The following is a 23,697-nucleotide window of genomic DNA, read 5'->3' on the forward strand; positions in this document are numbered from 1 at the left end:
GTTCAAGTGGGAGTTTAATCTGAGTACGCATTCACATTAACCTGCAGCAATGCTTGTTCAACCCGCCGTGGTTGCTCAGTGGCTATGGTGTTGGGATGCTGAGGTCGCGGGATCGAATCCTGGCCCCGGCGGCCGCATTTCGATGGAGGCGAAAACACCCGTGTACTTAGATTTAGGTGCACGTTTGAGAACCCCAAGCGGTCAAAATTTCCGGAGTCCTCCACAACGGCGTGCCTCATAATCAGAAAGTGGTTTTGGCACATAAAACCCCATAATTTTTTAGTGTTTGTTCAACAGTTATTCGCCGGTCAGCAAGCACTATAGAGCCTCTACTTGCGCATAAATTTGAGGGCTCATCGAGCGACGGTTGGTCATTCTGATATTTGTCGTCGGGATTTGTTCGGCGATTGAAATCACCTGGTGCCATTTCACAAGGGTGTCGTCATAAGCTGGGGAATTCTCAGCGTACACCACCGCCAGCTCGTTGTGAATTGCGTGCACGAAAACGTGCTCTTATTCTGATGCTTATCGTGTTAGCCTGATCCAAATTTATTGTGCCAACGATACAAAGTTTTTTGAACGCCCGTCATAATCAATTATCTTCGTTTTTGAGATATTTTTTCTTTTTATCTGAATAAATTGACGAACATTTTTTTTCTTACACAGCGCACCCAGTGTGATTGCAAACGCGATTATCATTGGGCCTTGAGATACAAATATCGCGAGTAGTTTCCCAAATAACATGCGTGGCACAATTCGATCGATCGGCGTTACGGTTTAATGCAGAGCTGCGCATCATGCAGCTCACGGGCAGCATGCGACTTGCGACCAACTTTTGAACTGCACGCGGCCGTATTCACAATGCTGTGGTGCGCTTTCTACAGTTACCGCATGACCACATGACAAAAAAAAAAAAGAAGAACGAACAATTTGCCGCCAATTCCAACTAGCCCAGCTAATCAAGCGTTGGAAATGTCGAGCATATGTTTAAAAAAAAAAAAAAAAAAACAAGCGGAACGAAATAATAGAAATTAAACATATATGATAGTGTAGGATGTTTTTTTTTTCTCGGAAATCGAACATGTTCATCAAGCTATCAATGCCAAGGCCCTATTATTGATATTGCTTTTGTGTCCTAAGCGGCTGGTCTCATGAGGTTAAAGTGACGTCGTGGATTCTACTTCATTTTCACTCATTTAGCCCGACTCACACGACCCCTGTAGGCCCATGAGCCATCCGCCACAAAGTTTAATCCTCATCGCGGATGGCAGGATTTTTTTTTTTCACAGGTTGAGCCATTGTTTCTTTAACGCATAATGAAATCCTTTAGTATTGAGAAGCGATCAATAACACCAGAGCCAGTATTGTAAAGTGGTTCACATCACTGGTCGCTGGCGTAGGAATATCAAGGTGGCATCGCCCCTTGGCTTTCAAGCTTAAAAAAATTAAATTATGGGGTTTTCAGTGCCAAAACTAGATTTGATTATGAGGCATGCCGTAGAGGGGGACTCCGGAACTTTGAACCGGGTTCTTTAGCTTACACCTAAATCTAGGTACACGAGTGTTTTCGTATTTAGCCCCCACCGAAATTAGGCCACCGTCGCCGGGATTCCATCCCCTGACGTCACGTTTAGCACCCCACCACCATAGCCACCAAGCAACCACGGCGGGTCACTTTCAGGCTTCGCTTGTTGCTTAAGAAGCTTCTGCTCATGGCAAAATAGACCTATCTTATATTGCAAAATCGAAAGCTAATTGTACAACATAGATTAGGATTTCACTCTCGTGCCAAAATTTAATCCGCATACTCCCACTTCGACATATCTTAGGGATCGTAATGATCATTAAATAAGTCAATCTTGCGTCGCATCATTTTTCGATTCTACATTGTCACACCACCGTATAGTAAACAACAAGTATTAAAGGCACTCCAAAGAGCAGCGCTACATCAATTTCAACTAGTCAAATATACATTGAAAACACTATTTGAATTCATCCTGTGAAAAAAAAGTATTGTTTCGGAAGAAAAGGAAGGCCACACTTCCTTTTTTTGAATTTCGAACCGAACTGACCTCAACGTCGCTACTTCAGTGTGACGTCACGAATTCTATAGTATTTTATCGCATTCCCACCATTTTGACAGAGGAAAACGTTTTCGAAGCTTGCTGCGTTTAGTGTTCGGTTCCTTCAGAATTGAATGCGATGATTCTCTACCGATAAACGACTAACTAGACCCGACTGGAAGCTGGGAAAATCCATGACACCCTGGTGCGCTGGTGCCCGAATTATAAGGCCAAGCAGCGCAGTACAGGAACTTCAGGGTGGCGTCGGCATCCGCGTGTAGTTTTTGCATCTCTCTTCCTCAAACCTGGCCACCTCACACGATAGGAGTTACGGTTACGTTATTGGAGACACGTAGGTCCCCAGAAGGTGGCGGCGGTCAAGAAAGAGGGCGACCATACCAGCGTAACCCATGTAGTTGTGAAACGGGGTATCCGTGAAGCGAGGAAGCCCGCAACGCGCAGCGGCGGCTGGCGGGTCCTGGCACATGTAGTTCTGAGGTGTGGGCCGCGTGTCGGCGCACAGGTCTCCGGTGAGCAGCGAGGCGCGGACCTCGAGGCACTGGTCATGGCACTCCACTTCGGACACTCCGCGGTGCACGTGCCACAAGCCCAGCACGTGTCCCAGCTCATGCACCAGCGTGTGCAAGCTGCCGGGGCGTCCGAACTGCTCTGGCTGCACCACGACGCCACCTGCGTTTTCCAGGTTCGCGAGCTACTGACATCGCTCACTGAAAAAAAAAAAAAACGCGCAGAAAAAAGAAAAGCTCACCTAGAACTGCAAACACATCCTTGTCCCAAGGGAAAGTAGCAATTCCAATAATTTCCTTGTCTGTCCAGTGTGCAAACAGAACGTTTATATGCATGGTGTTATTCAGGCCAAGTAATTCTTTGTACTCTTTCACGTCGATGTAAGATCTGCGAGAAAACGAAAAAAAGAACATTAGGCTATAAAAGAGAGCGCGAAAGCCCTAATTTCAACCGACGATAAAGGAACGTATAGGGTGTCCCAGCTAACTTGGACCAAGATTTTGAAAAAAAAAAAAAAAACCTATGCGTTCCTCAGAAAAGGAATCGCGTGGATGTCAGCGTTTATCTAAACTTACAGTACCATTTTTCTTGCTCGTCTTTTTTTGAGTAATTAGCCGAGATAAATTAATTAACTTTTTAAATATAGCTTGAAATGTTCTGGCGTCAATAGGAAAGTTGTGGAGCTCCACAAATATTGCCCAACCCAGGCACTTCCAACGAGATAGACTTAGCGTGGCCGTTTTTATTCGGGAAATACGAAAGCCCGCGGAGTTTAAAAAATACCACGTGAAAGCGCGCGCTGCGCGCCCGAATACGCCGCTCTCAACCGTGCTTTGTAAAGACAGCTTTAGTTTAGCGTATGCAACTTACAGCAGTGCAGCGGTGGCGTAGAGGTAGAACACCCGCCTCGCGTGCAAGAGGTCCGAGGTTCGAATCCCGGTGCCGCGCAATTTTCCACGGGATTAAAAAAAAATAAAAAAAATCCGCCTGTTGATAAAATTGCATAAACAGGCCTGGAGTGTGGCCTGATCCCGGTGACCAGAACCGGTAACGCACTCCCTCACCAGAGCAGGATTGGCCACCCTGGTGCAGTACTTGGCCACAACCTCCCATATGAACACGACAATCAAACCCCGGCCCCTCAGTCCCCAGCAGCTGCGAAGCAACTGACCACGGCGGCGGTCAGACCTGCGACGCTGCAGAGGGTGCTAAGAATCCCTGGCTCCGGACAGGCCGCCATTGGAATATGAACCTGGCAACGTTTAACGCTAGAACGTTATCTAGTGAGGCGAGTCTAGCAGTGCTATTGGAGGAATTAGATATAATTAGAATGGGATATAATAGGGCTCAGTGAGGTTAGGAGGCCAAAAGAAGCATATACAGTGCTAAAAAGTGAGCACGTCCTGTGCTACCGGGGCTTAGCGGAGAGACGAGAACTAGGAGTCGGATTCCTGATTAATAAGAACATAGCTGGTAACATATAGGAATTCTATAGCATTAACGAGAGGGTGGCAGGTCTTGTGGTAAAACTTAATAAGAGGTACAAAATGAAGGTTGTACAGGTCTACGCCCCTACATCCAGTCATGATGACCAGGAAGTCGAAAGCTTCCATGAAGACGTGGAATCGGCGATGGGTAAAGTCAAAACAAAATACAGTATACTAATGGGCGACTTCAATGCCAAGGTAGGCAAGAAGCAGGCTGGAGACAAGGCAGTGGGGGAATATGGCATAGGCACTAGGAATAGCAGGGGAGAGTTATTAGTAGAGTTTGCGGAACAGAATAATATGCGGATAATGAATACCTTCTTCCGCAAGCGAGATAGCCGAAAGTGGACGTGGAGGAGCCCGAACGACGAGACTAGAAATGAAATAGACCTCATACTATGCGCTAACCCAGGCATCATACAAGATGTGGACGTGCTCAGCAAGGTGCGCTGCAGTGACCATAGGATGGTAAGAACTCGAATTAGCCTAGACCTGAGGAGGGAACGGAAGAAACTGGCACATAAGAAGCCGATCAATGAGTTAGCGGAAAGAGGGAAAATAGCGGAATTCCAGATCAAGCTACAGAACAGGTATTCGGCTTTGACTCAGGAAGAGGACCTTAGTGTTGAAGCAATGAACGACAATCTTGTGGGCATCATTAAGGAGTGTGCCAAAGAAGTCGGTGGTAACTCCGTTAGACAGGATACCAGTAAGCTATCGCAGGAGACGAAAGATCTGATCAAGAAACGCCAATGTATGAAAGCCTCTAACCCTACAGCTAGAATAGAACTGGCAGAACTTTCGAAGTTAATCAACAAGCGTAAGACAGCTGACATAAGGAAGTATAATATGGATAGAATTGAACATGCTCTCAGGAACGGAGGAAGCCTAAAAGCAGTGAAGAAGAAACTAGGAATTGGCAAGAATCAAATGTATGCGTTAAGCGACAAAGCAGGCAATATCATTACTAATATGGATGAGATAGTTCAAGTGGCTGAGGACTTCTATAGAGATTTATACAGTACCAGTGGCACCCACGACGATAATGAAAGAGAGACTAGTCTAGAGGAATTTGAAATCCCACAGGTAACACCGGAAGAAGTAAAGAAAGCCTTAGGAGCTATGCAAAGGGGGAAGGCAGCTGGGGAGGATCAGGTAACAGCAGATTTGTTGAAGGATGGTGGGCAGATAGTTCTAGAGAAACTGGCCACCCTGTATACGAAATGCCTCATGACTTCGAGCGTACCGGAATCTTGGAAAAACGCTAACATAATCCTAATCCATAAGAAAGGGGACGCCAAAGACCTGAAAAATTATAGACCGATCAGTTTACTGTCCGTTGCCTACAAAGTATTTACTAAGGTAATTGCAAATAGAATCAGGAACACCTTAGACTTCCGTCAACCAAAGGACCAGGCAGGATTCCGTAAAGGCTACTATCACTATCAATCAGGTGATAGAAAAATGTGCGGAATATAACCAACCTTTATATATAGCTTTCATTGATTACGAGAAAGCGTTTGATTCAGTCGAAACCTCAGCAGTCATGGAGGCATTGCGGAATCAGGGTGTAGACGAGCCGTATGTAAAAATACTGAAAGACATCTATAGCGGCTCCACAGCCACCGTAGTCCTCCATAAAGAAAGCAACAAAATCCCAATAAAGAAAGGCGTCAGGCAGGGAGATACGATATCTCCGATGCTATTCACAGCGTGTTTACAGGAGGTATTCAGAGACATTGATTGGGAAGAATTGGGGATAAGAGTTAATGGAGAATACCTTAGTAACTTGCGATTCGCTGATGATATTGCCTTGCTTAGTAACTCAGGGGACCAACTGCAATGCATGCTCACTGACCTAGAGAGGCAAAGCCGAAGGGTGGGTCTAAAAATTAATCTGCAGAAAACTAAAGTAATGTTTAACAGTCTCGGAAGGGAACAGCAGTTTTCAATAGGTAGTGAGGCATTGGAAGTGGTAAGGGAATACATCTACTTAGGACAGGTAGTGACTGCGGATCCGGATCATGAGACTGAAATAATCAGAAGAATAAGAACGGGCTGGGGTGCGTTTGGCAGGCATTCTCAGATCATGAACAGCAGGTTGCCATTATCCCTCAAGAGAAAAGTGTATGATAGCTGTGTCTTACCAGTACTCACCTACGGGGCAGAAACCTGGAGGCTTACGAAAATGGTTCTACTCAAATTGAGGACGACGCAACGAGCTATGGAAAGAAGAATGATAGGTGTAACGTTAAGGGATAAGAAAAGAGCAGATTGGGTGAGGGAACAAACGCGAGTTGAAATCTTAGTTGAAATCAAGAAAAAGAAATGGACATGGGCAGGACACGTAATGAGGAGGGAAGATAACCGATGGTCATTAAGAGTTACGGAATGGATTCCAAGGGAAGGAAAGCGTAGCAGAGGGCGGCAGAAAGTTAGGTGGGCGGATGAAATTAAGAAGTTTGCAGGGACAACATGGCCACAATTAGCACATGACCGGGGTAGTTGGAGAAGTATGGGAGAGGCCTTTGCCCTGCAGTGGGCATAACCAGGCTGATGATGATGATGATGATGCAACTTATAGCGTACGCTATACGCTATAGTGTAGCATACGCTAAGCAGCGCACGCTTTCTAAAATTTTAGTTGGCCGACGATATCGTCAATCTCAGAGGCCATATGCCGTCGTTGCAGCTATTTCCCGCCTGTGTCGATAGGTCGTGCTGACATATCGAATGTATGAAGAACGGCTGAGGAATATGGAAGAAAGTAAATGGGCTGGGAGAGAGTTCAGGGCCGCTATTTTGTAGCGATGCCTTATGCCTTATTCTATGCTTTTCTTATCATCCACCCCACACGGCCGCCTGATCCCGTTGATAATGTGGGCAGACCGTCGCTCTGACCACTGGCCAAGCGCGAAAAGCCTGAAAAAGCATAGAATCGGGAAAGGCATTGCTACAAAATACCGGCCCAGGTATCTGTACAGGAAAAACATTGATTCACAGTGGAGGAAAAGAACTAGGACGCTTACCAGCAAGTATGCGGCCTGTAGGGTGGGCGACACAGCAACAAAAAAGGTCAAGAGGAAAGTCAGAGAGGCTGAAATAATCTCATGGGTGGCGGCAATGGAAAAGAAACCTGCCATGAGTAACTACTTAAGAGGAAAAAATGAAATCAGGAAAGAAACAATTTATGATACCTCAAAGGGAAGCTCATTACTTTTCAAAGCTAGATCGGTATGCCTTAGAACACGCACCTATAAAGCGAGATATAAGACGGAAGAAGAAGCATGTGCTTGCTGCGGTAAAGATAGGGAGACTATATGGAGCATGTTTTATTAGAATGTGAGGACGTCTACCGAGCGGTCGATTTTGGGGCCACTGGCCTCCTTGAAGCACTTGGATTCAGTGAGAGCAGTGGAAAAGTAAACAGGTCCGCAATAGGCATTAGTAAGAGGCGATTAGAGGATTGGTGGAAGAAAAGTAGGGAAACGACAAAAAACGGAGACGTACAAAAGCACAGTTCGAAATAGGGGATCAGAGAATTTGGGTGGGGTAGTTCATAGTGTTTTTTTTTCTTTTTTATTGTTTAACCTAGGTAATAAATTAGGCAGTATAATAGCAAGAGCTTGGTGGAGAAACCCACCGCACGGTTCCAAAGGGGACGCTCATAACAACCATCCATAGATCCATGCATTTGGGAAACATGTTTGGGAAAATGTTTGGGAAAAAAATGTTGGGAAGCGACAAAAGACGGAGACGTACAAAAGCACAGTTCGCAATAGGGGATCAGAAAATTTGGGTGTGGTCGTTCGTAGTGTTTTTTTTCTTTTTTTATTGTTTAACCTAGGCAGGATGACATTAGGCAGTATAATAGCAAGAGCTTGGTGGTGCAACCCACGGCGCCCTTGCAAAGGGAACGCTCATACATACATACATACATACATACATACATACATACATACATACATACATACATACATACATACATACATACATACATCCATCCATCCATCCATCCATCCATCCATCCATCCATCCATCCACCCACCCACCCACCCATCCTTCCTTCCTTCCTTCCTTCCTTCCTTCCTTCCTTCCTTCCTTCCTTCCTTCCTTTGGGATTAGTAAGAGGCGATTGGAGGATTCGTGGAATAAAAGTAAGGAAACGACAAAAAACGGAGACGTATAAAAGCACAGTTCGCAATAGGGGATCATAAAATTTGGTTGTGGGAGTTCTTAGTGTTTTTTTTTCTGTAGTTATTGTTTAACCTAGGTAGGCAGTATAATAGCAAGAGCTCGGTGGCGCAAAGCACCGCCCCGTTCCAAAGGGGACGCTCATAACATCCATCCGTCCATTTCTTTCGTTAGGCTTCGACCAGTTCGAAACGAGAAGCGATCTCGAAAACACCGCAAAATTATCCATAATACTCTGTCGTCGAAGTGGCCTGAGACTAAGCGAAAGCCGTTTACACAATCATTTGCTACGAACGAAGTGCATTTCACAAAAGCAACGTCAAATTCAATTCGAAGCGGGCAGCCGGGACCGCCGCCATGTTTCACGCAAACTGCGCAAACCACGCAAAAACGCTAACGCTAACTCGTTTGCGTTGCGTACGCCCGCTATACCCGCTATTTCGTTTAGCGTTCAGCGCATGCGCAGTGACGACCCGCTTTAGCGTACGCAATGTCTAACATCGCTCGCGTCGCGCCTTTCGTGCTGCCCACAGTAGAGCTTCGCGTTGTGCTTGGTTGCGAAATAAACGCCAGTGGGTTCGCGCGGCAGTTGAAATACAGCGCTGCTCCCGTTTCCGCGGCGATAATTGCACTCTCACGCTAGCAGAATGCATGTGGAGGAAAAATGACAACCTAATGAGTTCGAATTTGGGAGCAAGACCCCAACAAGCAAACACGCATTATAACAAGCTTGACAACGTCGTGTGAATTACGCTGGTTGTCACAAAAGGAATAATTGTAAACTGACACGGAAGGTTGCTTTTTAGCTTCTTGTCTATTCCTTGTCGGCAGAGAATTTCTAATTTCATATTACTTATGTGCCTTTTCCATGTCGTACAAAAGTTTCACAAAGATGGGCCCTTTTCATGGATAACGGTTGTAGAGATTTATTCGCTGTGATGTCTGCCTAAAGAATGTGTTGAAACAAGTCGCCCTCTTCCATAATGCAGTATTGGCACCTTTTCAGCACGTTCGATGTGGCTTTTTTGATGACGCAAGACGGTATCTCACTGCAGGCCTCAGCAATCTCTGCCTTTAGCACCTCTGGTGTAGTTGTAGGTTCGCGGTACACTCGGTCTTTCAGATGTCCCCACAAGAAGAAGTCAAGAGGTGTCAAGTCCGGTGACCTTGCAGGCCATGCCACTGGTCAATACCGCCCGACCAACTGGCATTTGAAGGCTTGGTCAAGCCAGGCTTGGGAAAGGCTGCTGCTGTGATCTGGTGCACCGTAGGTGCTGATACCAAGTTTGCTTTAAAAACGCAAGAGGAAAATCACAGCGAAAATCTTAGACTGGGCCTTCCAAGATGTCGTTCACGTACCGCTGAGCAGTGAGCATGTAGTAAAAAAATATGGGGCCAATTATTCTTCCGCCAAAGATACCGCACCACACACTGAATGACCATTGGTACTGGTGACTGGTCTGCGCCACTCAATGCGGGTTCGTATCGCTCCAGTAATGCGCATTATGGATGTTGACTTGAGAATTTCTGGAGAAGGTTGCCTCATCTGTAAAGAGCACTTTGTCAACAAAATCCGGTATTTCATCACTGTTCACAAGGATACCGTTTGAGAAATCAAGCCGCCATTGAAAGTCTCTGTCCTGCAGTTTTTGATGCAGTTGGAGGTGATACGGATGCATTTGAGCCTTCCTAAGAACTCTTGACACTGAAGACTTTGAAATGCCGACCTCACCACTCACATCACGCACGCTGGAATGAGGGTTTGCAGTCATGAAAGCCAAAATGTCTCCTTCAGCCTCTTAACTGATGGTCCCCTTTCTGTGCCGTGTCTTCTTGAAGCTACCTGTTTCTTTCCACGTCAAGTAACTCCTCATAATTGTGTTCGCGCTAGGTCTTCCCCTACATTGCCAATTTCGGTATGCCTTGGAAGCTTTCCTCTTGTCGCCCCGTGCCGCTCCCAAGGCTATGACCATGTTCGCCTTCTGCTCGCTTGAGTACGGCATGCTTTAGGCACTGCAATCAAATTCTTCGAAACGGTTGCGCGGCACGACAGTAATAGACAGTCGAGCTCACATGAATCTAGCCGCTGGCACAGCTTGGAAGAAAAGCGGCGTTGTAACAAATGATGCTCTCTCTCGCACAGGTTCCAGATGTATGATGCATGTTTTTTCTGTATTTCTTCTATTCCGCATCGACGTGAATGCTGGAAAAAAAATTGCTCTTCTCGTCATAACGGAATAAACGGCTGATGACGGCGCGTTCTTCGGCAACAGGCGCGAGCGGCTGCTGACGAAGCACTTTTTCGGAGCGCCGTCGCCAGCCGCTGCCGGTAATGTCAGAGCCGAGCAAAGGTTGAATCCCTTTCTCGTAAGTGAAGGGAAGGTGAGTGAGTGATTACAAATGAGTCATTACAAATGAGTGATTTACAAATCACTCATGAGAGCGCTCTAATGGCGGCGCAATCGGGCGCACAGAGCGCGCTGTTACGTGGTATTTTTTGAACTCCGCGAGCTTTCGTTTTTCCGGAATAAAAACGGCCATGCTAAGTCTATCTCGTTGGAAGTGCCTGGGTTGGGCAATATTTGTGAAGCTCCACAACTTTCCTATTGACGCCTGAACGTTTGAAGGCATATTGAAAAAGGTAATTAATTTATCTCGGCTAATTACTAAAAAAAAAGACGAGCAAAAAAAGAATGCCAATGTAAGTTTAGATAAACGCTAACAACATCCACGCGATTTCTGTTCTGAAGAACGCATGGTTTTTTTTTTTTTTTCAAAATCTTGGTCCAAGTTAGTTGGGACACCCTGTATATGAAATACACAATTCGTCATCCACTCCGCTGTAGCAAGAAGCTACAAAGGAAACCCTGGGTTTCTGAAGAAGAAAGCTTCGAAGTACAGAAAAATGACAATTTTCCCCTTCCACGAACGTTCCTCCGCGTTGTGGGCTTCGGCATAACTTGGGCCGAATTCACAATGCTCTTCTTTCGTAAGTGCTCTTTGCCATTGACTGGTCGCATTTTCTAATATGTTTAGCATCGTGATTGACTTGCATTTGCTCTTACGAACCATTCTATCATAATATCTTTTGGGGAATACGGGCCCTGATTTGCCTCATTACCGCATGTATGTAAGATAAATAAGTGCCCGGATGGTTGCACAGAAATTAGCAAATAATTATTTCAGAAAAAAATTAGCCTATCTGTAGTACATTAATAATAATAAAAAAAATAGAAGGCAGCACCTTCTTGAGCAAAAAAAAAGAAAGAAAGAAAAGAGGGACGAATTATGTGCCATAACTAGGCGAGATGACTTGTTGCGGCCTTGCTCGCACACCACATGAGATAAATTTATTCATAGTAGCAACACAAAAACAAAATGAAGCAACAACAACCACGAAATGTTTTCTAAAAAAAACACCAACAAACCAACCAGATATCTGCTAATTTATAATGGAAATCAAAAGGGTTACAGACCGATATCGGAGCAGCTAAAGTGTCGAAATAAAAAGTGTTTGTCAGGACCCTGAGAGCTGTGAGATAGCGCAAAGAAAGTTCGAAAGTGTAGGGGGCTGCCCGCAGCCTGAAGTTACTGTTTTTTTTATCAAAGGGATTCGTATTCTCTTTCTTAATTGCTTGCGTGGCTGCGCATGCATGATAGGAAATATCGCGTATTACAACATGTGCGATGTCGGGCACGAGGTCACGTCGTGGGGCGCGTGATACCGTGCCGGCAAGAGCCGCGTGGTGTCTGCGTACGGCGCGGCGTGACCAGATCACGTGAATACTGCGACTGCATTTGAAAAGAGTGAAGCGGTAACCAATGTCGTATAGATGTCGTAATAGCTGTGATCAAACAGGCATACAATTGTTCCTTCAACAACAAAATCAAAGAAAGTAAAGGATTGCAATGGTAAGCATTGAGCGTACGACGAAACGTGTTATTCTTGGTGAAAGTAAGCAGGCGCCGTACGCAAGAAGGTCATTGCTGTTATATCTAGTCAAATGGAGAATATATTTACTTTCTTTTTCTTGAATAAAGGACACTGAACAATCGCGTAGCTCCAGATACGTTTTGCTATACGTTCGAAATAGCAGCCCACCGGTTTGGCGATGCCGGGTCCAAGCAGCTTCCATTGTTGTCGCTCGAGAGGCAGCAGTCTCCACCGTCCCAGCTGCTGACAGCCTGATTGCACGCCTTGTGGCAAATGCCATCGCCTACCATGGTGGGGTCACATGACTCCAAGGGCGGGTCGCAGTCACCCCCGTCGCCGGCCACAAGTTGACAATCTGGGTTGCAGATGCCATCGCCCAGATTGTAAGATGGGCACCCTAGGGTTACCTGCCTTCGTCGTAAGGAGCTGTTCAGCACTGACGCCTGCAAACACGTGTAGCGCTGAATGTGTGAGAGAAATGGGTCTGGCGTCGGTGTCAGTCACGAACCTCAAGTTTAGTAGGAGTGTAGCGGTGTACGAGTGTCCCGAAATATCGGCGTCTCTAATCGCACGCTCGATCGGCATGCCGTGTTTAGAGAACGAAGCGATGTCTGATTGTTAAAATGCAAAATGACCCGCCGTGGTTACTCAGTGGCTATGGTGTTGGGCTGCTGAGTACGAGGTCGCGGGATCGAATCCCGGCCACGGCGGCGGCATTTCGATGAGGGCGAAATGCTAAAACACCCGTGTACTATGATTTACGTGCGCGTTAAAGAACCCCAGGTGGTCAAAATTTCCGGAGTTCTCCACTACGGCGTGCCTCATAATCAGAAAGTGGTTTTGGCACGTAAAACCCCATAAAAGAAGAAAATACAGAATGATTTCCCTAATGGCACCTGATGGCTCCTACGTTGTAATGTTTCGAAAAATCCCAGAAGTTGTGGGCAGGAGACTATAGTTAATGTTGCTGGTGAATTATTTTGAATATTTTGTGTGACTAGTAGAACAGGGTGGTAATTTGCGTGTCTCCATCGTGAAAGTACGACGAAAGCACATCTGTATCATCATCAGCCAATCGCGTTCAATGCATACAGCAATTGCTGCAGAAGGTTTGGAACGTTTGTTAATAAACCCACCCACAAAGTTATACAATATGTCCTTCATGCACCCATGACACGGCAAACTGGTCAAAGGTTCGTACTAGTGGCTATTACTCACAACGTAAAAAAAAAAAGAAGAAATGAAATTTACACTCTCACCTGTGTTAGTTCCCAAGTTATGTTGTATGGCTCAAAAGCTCTGTTTAGAGCTACATGCTGCCTCTGAATCTGCTCTTCAGTTACAGTTGGATTAGATCCGTCCGAGTTCTTGACGTTGACAACCCTGTACCTGAAACACGGAAGCCAACCCCCAAGAGTCACGAGGCCTGAGCGGTTACCATGCTCTCCTATTTTTATTTCAGGACGTCAGCATCACCTCTGTACCCTGTCCTAGATCAAAACACGATATGTGAAACAGTTTTACGAGCAGTAAATTTGCTAAGAACTTTACCTCCAAGTTATCAAGGTCAAGATCAAGAGCTGAACGATCATCATACTGGTATAGTGTCGCTTGTGGTACAAATCAGGCTTCCTACACAGAGTACACTGTAGGAATACTTATGAAAATACTTGTGAGCATAAATTGCGCCAATTATTTTCCAGTGTCATATCTCCTACTTTTTTACCAATTTATTGGGAGCTAATTACAGCTCATTGATGAAATATTACTTCGAGGTTCATCTCAGTCACGAACAGCCCTGAACAACAAGAAAAACAGCAAGAACAATAACAACAACAAAAACAAAAAACAGCAATAAGTTCATTTTAAGTTGTGCTGATTTGTTTTGCAAGCTGCGAAAGAAATCACCACGAAGAAAGATACAGTACATTAGGGGAGAACATTTTTTGTGAATAAAGGGGTCCTGCTTTAACGTACTCGCTTTTCAATCAGTTTCACGGAAAAATTCACAATGTTTTGCAACATTTTAAATAGGTTTCTTCCGAGGTAAACTCATTAAAGTACCCCAGAGCAGTTGAGAGGTTTTGTTCCTAGCAATACTCCTATGCACATACACATAGTAACATTTGGAAAACACACTCCCGATTTCAGGAGATGAGGCACACGAGGGAATAACTGCGTTAATTACTCTGAGATCCAGAGGAACACGAAGAAAAGAACGGTACAAGATGCATACATGGACATGAACGTGCTGAGGAGGCACGTGAGACACACCTGAGTCTCTTAGGTGCCCTGAGGCTCCAGTGGCGCTGATAGCTGAGAACCATGTCAGGGTCGTCGCATACGGTGAAGCCACAAGGAGCCGGCTGCAGCTGGATGCCCTCGAGGCGTCCTGGCGTAGGGGTTTGCACCAAGTGTGCCGGGCCGCTGGTCCACTCCCACTGGTCCAGAGACTCGAAGTTGTCCACGATTAGGGCCCCCTGCGGGTCCTCCGGCTGCCAAAGGTCGCGGTGCACCTGTGCCTGATGAAGGCCACGGCCCCAGATGCGCAGCCGATCCACTAGGCCCCGATAATGGCGGCTGCGGGTCCCGCCTAGCGACAGACTGCGACAAGATGATCCAGACTTCTGGAACATGCTGCTCTTCTGCTTGCTGCTCACGGCCACCTGGAGGAAAGGAGGAGGAGAGAACACATTTGGGAGGGAACTATCGGGGGATAATTGCCCAAACCAAGCGATAGCTTCCTCACGCAGTGGTGTGATTGGTCGAAGCCGCTTTTAATCACCTTTTGGAGCAGCTAAAGCCTCTCTTTGGAGCAGCAAATCAACCTTTCGGATAAGTTTCCAGGCACACATTTTTTCCACACAAATATTTATTTTAGAAGGAGCAGTACTGGCATGTTTTCGGATAAGAACCGGTACGTGCACATGCGCATACACACGCTTGTATATAGGATGTCCCAGAGGATGAAGCTCGCTTATTACTATTCATTTTCCCGTGGAGAAGCCTAAGTTCCATGACCCCATGCTTCATAATGCACAAACACTTTCGCAATACCATTCATCTAAGTACATGAGTGTTCCACACCCGCTGGGACCTGGTTACCGCAGCCGAGATTCGATACCGCGACCCCATGCTCTTCTCCATAGCATAATTCCACAGGCCATTGCGGCGGGTGGAATGAAGAAGGTGGCCCTCTGTCTAATATTTAAACTGTACTACATGTACTGTTCTTAACATCATAAGGAGGAATATTCACATTTGTTGGGAAATAAAAAAACGGTATTGTAATCGAATACATACACCTTACTAGTCACTCTAGACGTAATGCAAATAACTCTCAAATTACAGAACTTCCGCTCTAGAAGGTCTGTTTTGTACCAAGTATGATTTTTCTAACCTACAAAACAAAAGACTAGCTTTTCCTGGACTTGGCCAATCCTCTCGCATTACGGTTTGATAACTTTTGATGAAAAGTTCCCACTTCCCCTATTACTCCCAGCGTATACAAGCTGTAAAACTGATACAGTAAAATAAATAGTCTGGACTCCCTGCATTCACGCGTCCCCGTTATTCCACGGCACAAACGTTCGTTGAACTGGAGGTACTTTGTCGCGCATCCGTTAATAAAGTCAAGCTCTGGAATCAAGGATTGCCGCAGATCTCACAGATGCAACGTAAATGCATAGCTATCCCACAGTCGAAACTCAACATTAGAAAAAGAATGAATGAAAGCAAGACAGACAGACAGACAGACAGACAGACAGACAGACAGACAGACAGACAGACAGACAGACAGACAGACAGACAGAAAGAAAAAAAGAAAGAAAGAAAGAAAGGAAACGACGTCGCGAAATGGTTTTGTTCGAGATAAGACATGTTAACAGGAATTCGCAAGTGCGGGGTCTTCGATGCCTGCAGCATCATCTTGTGATTCGCGCTAGCGTTATCGATAGGGTATGTTCCACGCCCATTGCATCTGTCCGGCTAGCACGGCGCATGCGTGTGCCTTTGTCAATAACGGAGTTGGTTATCATGAGCTGGTACCTCGGGTAACGAAGGCCACGCGCTCGCATGTTCCTGTTAGCATATCTGAGCTCTGTACTTTTACCGGCCGGGGGGCAACTTGGGATAGTGGTGAATACTGATGCATATTGATACTTGACAAAACAGCGCTAAAAGGACAAGGACGAAGAGGACCTATGTCCCTACCATTCTTTGTCTTGTTAGCACTCTGTTTTCAAGCTGCGTGCTTTTGCGCCTATAGATTCGTTTGAATACAATGCTAGGCGGTCGCGGCAGCCATCCGAAAGAAATGTGAAAGACGTTTCCATTTCTACAGAAATCAAAACGGCTTTCAGAAATCCAAATGTCTTTCACCCGCACACTAGCACTAAACGTCAAATTCGCTCATTATCGCAGTACTCGGCTACGTAACCGGCCGTAGATGCACTAATCTTGAATAGCGCATGTCATTCTGTCGCCACACTCTCTTAGTTTTCTTTGTTTAGTTGTGCGTGTACAGTTTTGTGCGAATTCACTCAGTATGACCGCGAGCTCTTATCATTTGTGCATGTTGAACAAAACTGCCATTTTCGCACGGACATCATGCAAAATACAAACGGATTCCTTCGCGGAACTAAACCGTGCTGATACAGCACTTATGTCATTGGCTTGCGCGGGGGACACAACGATCGTCATGGTCTAACGACATTGTAATTAAACTTGTAGAACGACGATTTGCGTGCCTCAGTGTCATTACGTGAAGCTTTGTGCAAACTTGCCCGTTTTCGCGTTCTGCCAACCTTTTGAATATGTGCAAATGTTCCACGCACGCGCTCGCTTCGCGATGTGAACGGCAACGCAGTTCGCGGCAGGGCGCGCGTATCGATGCTGACGTCCCCATTTACGAGACGTGGTGTCCAGATACACGTCTTCGAAGCCGAGCTGTTAGTTCGGTTTAGACGGTCGCCAATGGCGACGGCAGCTTCTTCAACTGTGGCACGAATGGTAATTATACCTACGACTATGGTAAGCTGCAGACGCCAAGCGGCCACATCTAGCATTGCAGACGGAACGACCGATTCTAGATGTTTCTCCGAAAAAAAAAAAGCCGACGTCATGGGCCCAGACTCGGTGCAAATTACGTATTGCCCAAATATAGCAGTATGTAGCAGGTTTCACCTCTTAGCTCAGTTTCGCGCAATTGGCTCAGTAATCACATCACTGTGCCTTATGAAAATGTTCAGAGATGTCCTCAATACCATGAAATCCAATTTTCTATTGGTGTATGGCTCCATCGCGCAGGCTCTGCATCTTGTGGTTGCAGTAATTACACTCTGAGACTCGGCCACTATACTTGGTTTTATGTGTACTTATAGAACTTAGAGGGAGCGCAAAGAACTGGTGCTGTTTTCTTTCCCCCAGAGTGGGAAGTGACTGAACATGCTACCTACAAGCATAGCATGCGCACCGAGCGGCCGCTGTGGCCACTCTGCTGTGGCACATTGCTCGCGCCATCCGACGCACTGCTACCTATCCTTCTCCTCTCTAGCACGCGTGCCTCCTCATCTGAGTTGTATGTGACGTCAGTGTTCGCGAAAACCAATCATGCAGCTCTTCTGCGACTAGTTGTCTTCTTCCAGTGCGTATCTTTATCCGTACTCTCTCCGCTAGACACCGAGACCAGACAGGTAATCCAAAGTGGGGGAAGTAGGAAAAGAAATGTGACTTAGTAACGTCAAAGATTGGGAAAAGAAAGCTATCGCCTTAATAATCACTGGTACCATGGAGCCTCTCGCGGAAACACATTGATGGTCTCCAGGACATCCAAAAAAGGGAGAGGGGCCTTAGCGGTAACAAGGGTGGAGGGGCTGGTCAGGCAATCGTCCTTCTCACCTCTTTCTTCGCAATTAGAGGATCGAGAAGAGAAACGAACAGGCAAGACAGGAGCGTGTAAAGGGAAATTCAGAATGACATAATAACATATATTACAAGGCTTTGACACTTCAAAGCTGTCTTGGTGTCAGGCTTGTATGCCACGGCTGAGTGCAGGAACTGCCGTCTGCCCACACTTTGAGCAGTTGGTGACACAGAGAATGCAGATTTCATCTGCCGTAATTGAGACAAGCTAATATTTTTAAAGGCACTGCCGTGCAGATCATAACATATATTTTTCGGCATTGCTAACGGCGGCATACATTAGGAAATGTGTGATAAGCAGCGATTAACTAACTAATGAATCAATATTTGCAAAACTACATTTTAATGAATAAGCCAGCGACGCTTATTGTAAGTGCGGAATTCAAGTCGGTCAGTGCTCGAGACATGTCCACTTGGTAGAAAATTATATCCAGATACAACGCATATGTCCGAAGCTATATGAAGCGAACCATTAATGAAACCGCCAATTAAATCCGGTACAACTAAGTGCCCCGTGTACTTGTTTTTGCTTGTTTTCGTTTCGGTGCAACAAGTAACCTAATGCAATGTTGATGTGCATGTACAGCGCTGGTAAGAACTTCATTCTCGTGCAGTTCTATACCGTCCCCAAGATATGGGAAAATGCAAACATCAATATAGGCGGATGCACACTGTGAGGCGTCGACGCAGCCACGTCACGAGGGCGAAGGTGGCGTATGGTGTCTTGCCTAGGAAAGAATCGTGACCATGGGTGTATGCACAGGAAAGCACGACTCGTACTGTGCAAACACGTTCAAGGCTTCTCGACCTCTTAGCACATACTCAGCGGACACGTATCCAATGGCCCAAGAATGTGGCAGGGGAAATATATATATATATATATATATATATATATATATATATATAATTCCCCTGCCTCATCATCATTGAGATTGAGATCATCATCATCTCATCATTGATATATATAGTCGCTACATATCACGCGCTATTCAATTAGGAGGTATGTCCGCTTTCGAAATTATTACGCTCTAACATTATATGCAGATGCTTTCTGTTGTGATTTATTGTTTATTATGTAGAACAGAGTGGTGCGCCCACTGGCACTGCTTCAACGGTAAGCATTCCGTGCTACGCAAGCCGTAGCATTTGGTGGCGCAAACCCGTCTGGCGAGGTATGTATACTCAAAGGGAAGGGAAAAAAACCCGCGCATTCAGGGAATCCATGCTACGCGAAATATTGTGCAGGTAACTGGCCATCCAGCGGTGGTCCGGGTTATACAAAGCGCTACAAAATGAACCAACGTGGCTGTGCAAGGCGAGCAGTTGCATGCGTGACGCGAGCGTGTGTTGGCAACAACAGCAAGACGACGATGACCGCGACGCCATGCCGTCTGAACACTCTCAAGTTCCAGCGATCGCCACAGAGGGCGAAAAATCAACCGCGGCGCGTTCCAGCATAAGCGCGCAAGTGGAGCTACTGTAGTTTGTTCGCATACTTTAATTTGTATTTTTTCTGCTAGGGGCGCTCAACGCGGCTAAATATTGGATCTATAAATGTACATATAATAACCGTCAAACATAGTTAACGTGAATTTTCTTGCAAAATAAACAGACAATTTTTTTTATTAAACCTACGTTATTAAAACCTGCGCTTTATTACTGGAATAAAGGTTTTGAGACCTCACTGACGTGTGATAAGCAGCTGCCCACTGGTATCGATTACAGTCCGTGCCGTTATCGATTCAAATTGTCCGGCGGCTATATTTGCGAACGGAGTGGTCGTTTCCTTTGTGCAGCATCACGCAGGTTGTTTTTAATTAGACCACAATAATATATCAGCCAGTTTGTGCCTCTGACATTGGATAGCTGCTACCAGGCGAACGTGTTTAAAGACGGTGAATTTTATCAGCTGCGGCGTTTCACTGGCGTAATGGTTACATACACGGCTTCCGTCGTCAGTGGTCTGCCGCGTCTGGCCGCGTAATGACGGGTTGCTTGAAAAAAATGTGCTAGCTAGCGTGAAAACTCGTCGCTGGAACCGAGCACAGTCTGTCTGGAAACTACCCAAGAAAGCGGATTAACCTTGCAGCCTCTGGGTGTGTGCACCGGTGAATAAAAAAAAAAAAACACTGCTTCGCATTTTCAACTTTCAATTTCTTCGGGTGCGAGGCGGATAAAACAGATTCCTGTAGTCAATATTTTTTTTCAAAGTGGAAAATCATAAAGTTATTGCTCTTCAAAGGCAATTCAAACAAGGCTCTTGTTATTTTGCCATGTTGCTAAAATTCCTAACACGGAGTACAGTATAAAAAATAAATAGTTTTGGCTGTGTCTGCATGAATGATACAGTGTGATAAATTCACTGCGCATTAGTGCAAGTGTACTTCCGATGATACAGTTCGATTAAAATTACTGTGTTTAATACCTAGTAGCTGGGAAAAATGTAATCGAGGCTTCACTAAGTACAGCCCGCACAAGGACACAATTGAAAGAAATACACACTCAAAACAGTGTGTGTGTGTGTGTGTGTGTGTGTTTGTGCGCGTGCGTGCGTGCGCACGCGCGCGCTTTTATGTCATGGAGCGTTTTGTGCACTGTTCTTAGTCATACATGAATCACAAGCTCACCCACGCTTCCACCACAGTAATTGAGGCTTTCTTCTTTTGCCTCCAGCCTCCAAGATGCTGCTCATATTTGATCACCACTTTGGGCTCTATTGTCTCTGGACGTACAAGTCAACAGTGAATGTGTCACCCCAGAGCCAGACTCCTCGCAAGGTATGTTTCTGAACACTTCAACTAGAAGCGTGATTTGTTCATTAATTGGAGAAACTTTTGTTTCACCATTCTTTGCTTGCATGTTTGTCATGGCTTCATGATTTCTCTTATCAGGAAGCAGGACAAAAGAGAGATTATTGGTTTGCAAGCTGCCCACGCCAAGCCATAAGAAGCTCAACGGTCACCATAATGACAACATGTCCTCTTGAACTACGTGCCTCACCATGAAATGCTTGCAAGTTTACCAGACAGAGGGTTGTGAGCGCTATTAGGAAAGCAGCAGTCTACATTTGTGTATCGTACCGAGCGGGAATGCTAAAATTTGACATACAAGCTTACTTGATTTTAAGGGCGTTTTATGACAATCAGAGAAGTAACAAGTTGAGTCCCAACTTGTTTCTTTTCTCGTCATGTAGCAAGCTCCTACTTGGTAATGCACAAACTCTGTCATCTGCTATTTGCAAATCAGATCGACGGGCATTACCACCAAGCATCACATGCTCCCTCATAGCGTTAATTTGTTACAAGAAACTGCAAAGAACTTTAAAGCCTTCAAAACCCCTCAGTGCAATTTTGAGGAGATGACACTTCATGTTCACTGAAACTCTGGCAGTCACTCTTCACTTTATTATTCTATTGTTTATTTAAAGTACGCTCAGGGCCATATGCCATTAAAGAGGGGAGTGGTTACAAAGCAGTAGAGTAAAAGAAACGAACAAGAGCAGTGAGTTCTGGTAATACAATGATTCTCCTGATTATACAATGTTAGCTAATAGTTTTGCAAAAAAAGTTTGTTATCGGTGATGGCTATGATACTTTAGGAAACGTGGTTCCATTCCTGAGATGTACGGGGGATGAAAGATTGAAAGAAAGACTTCGTGTAGCAAGAATCAATCCCTGCGTTACTGCGATGATAGATGCAGTTTGAAATGTACTTGAGGCCGCGGTATGAAGTCGTCGTGAGGTGTGGTATGTCGGAAAATTTTATGAAATAGCGAAACATGGCAACTGGGGCGATTAGCTAGGGGAATAAGTGCTGGTTAGTTTCATATAGGTTATACTCGTGGTACGGTTATAATTAGATAGAATGAAACGAGCAGAGTCATTTTGTACTAGTTCAAGTGAAGTAACAAGACTAACGCGACTGGGATCCCATATTGCAGATGCATATTCAAATTTTGAGTGTATTAGCGTCTTCTAAAGGTGTAGTTTTAAAGTAGACAGTGCCTTGGAAAAGTTGCACTGTAAGTACCCGAGCAGGTGAATAGCATTGTTAATGACATACTCTATATTGGTCCAATTTAAATTATTTGTAATGTGCACACCAATATATTTATAGGACATGACAAATCTAAGCGAACATTGTTAAGATGGTAAGTCATAGCATTAGAATTAGATCTGGATATTGCATTTTTCATTTCTATCATTTCTATTTTCTATCAAAGGCTCATGTACAGTTTGCATGAAATCAGTAACTATGCTATCCCTGCACCGTAAGAGATGGCTAGAACAGGCAACCTCACACAACTGGCCTACTCCACACTTTTCAAACATGACAAACCAGTAAAAATCAATTTTTCGTTCTCTTCAAACAGCAGATGACATACCTGAGGACGGTGTGTTCACAAAAAAGCTTTTGGAATATACTCGAAGTTTGGCTTAACATACAGCCAATCAACAGTGGACGAGCAAGGGAAGCCTCAACATGGGAACTTATTTTCGTCACTGCCCTCACAAATATGTTTGATTGTTGAAACGTTGGCTACAGGGTGAGGCTTCCCTTGCCCACCTCTGTTACTCAACTGACGTGTTCATCTCCTTGTAACCTTCTTGCATTATTTGAACACGCAAACCGAGATGTTATTTAACATGAAACCGTAAATTGCATTTTACAAGGATCCGTGAGCATTAATTCGGCATACTTATATGTTTATTTAGTGTCCTTGTTTATGCACAATATTTGCATAGGTCCTTGTAAGCACTGTCGTCTCCATAACGTTCCTCGCCTTCCTACGAGTACTCCACTTGTGTCAAAGCCTTTACTGCTGCACCTGAACACTAAATGTGCAGTAGAAATATCAAGAACACACAATATGGGATCTAAAATTTGGCATAACGTTTTTTTCCCCTCCGCACTTCGTGCCTATCGCCAATGCGTTACGAAAACAATGCGACATTGCAGCTCGAGCTTACCTTACTGACAGTACATGTTTTCCAAGCACTTCTTATGTTTTTTTTTAATCTAGCTGAAATCGTCGAAGGCAGACAACATACGTATAGTATCAAACACGTCAAACAGCACCGTAGCAACACAAGTACGAGTGTAGCCGAGCACAATATCGTTGTCCTTGCTCTAGCGGCACGCCAAACACATTGAGAAAACTTCGCTCGATTTCAGTTTTTAATTCCGTTAAATAGATTACTATCTGTGTTTCAATATGTTGTAAACTCAGTGCTTGACAGCATTAGCTCCACCTGACCTGTACGAAAATTGTGGGCTTCATTCACGATTGACAATAAACAATGTAAGCTTACTTGTCTGATGTGTTTTTTTGCCAGTTGAGACATCTCAGTCACCTGGCGATATAACAAAGTTATCGGTAGTCATTTTAGAGTATCGTACACATGAACACCGCTCCGAAAGTGGTAGCAAAACGGCCTAAACCAGCGAGCGAGCAGCGCAACGAACACCAGCCGCTACCGTAGCGGCCATATTGCTCAATACGTAATGATGAAGACATTCGTTTTGATTTTGCCAGCGCCATCTCTCGGTTGCATACTTTAGTTCACAA

General features: G+C 45.1%; 1 protein-coding gene across 1 annotated transcript in view; it reads right to left on the minus strand.

The window, feature by feature from the left end:
• The window catches only part of LOC126547704 (pappalysin-1-like), a 73,028-nt gene that overhangs the window by 24,149 nt on the left and 25,182 nt on the right, over window positions 1–23,697 (minus strand). The window contains exons 4-8 of the mRNA XM_050195659.2: window positions 14,481–14,872; window positions 13,466–13,595; window positions 12,375–12,649; window positions 2,833–2,978; window positions 2,463–2,753 (exon numbers count right to left, since the gene is read on the minus strand). Of these exons, the coding sequence (XP_050051616.1) occupies window positions 2,463–2,753; window positions 2,833–2,978; window positions 12,375–12,649; window positions 13,466–13,595; window positions 14,481–14,872 (1,234 nt within the window). The remainder of the gene's footprint in view (window positions 1–2,462; window positions 2,754–2,832; window positions 2,979–12,374; window positions 12,650–13,465; window positions 13,596–14,480; window positions 14,873–23,697) is intronic.

This window comes from Dermacentor andersoni, chromosome 1 (genome assembly GCF_023375885.2).
Source record: "Dermacentor andersoni chromosome 1, qqDerAnde1_hic_scaffold, whole genome shotgun sequence".
In the NCBI taxonomy this organism is placed as follows: Eukaryota; Metazoa; Arthropoda; class Arachnida; order Ixodida; family Ixodidae; genus Dermacentor; species Dermacentor andersoni.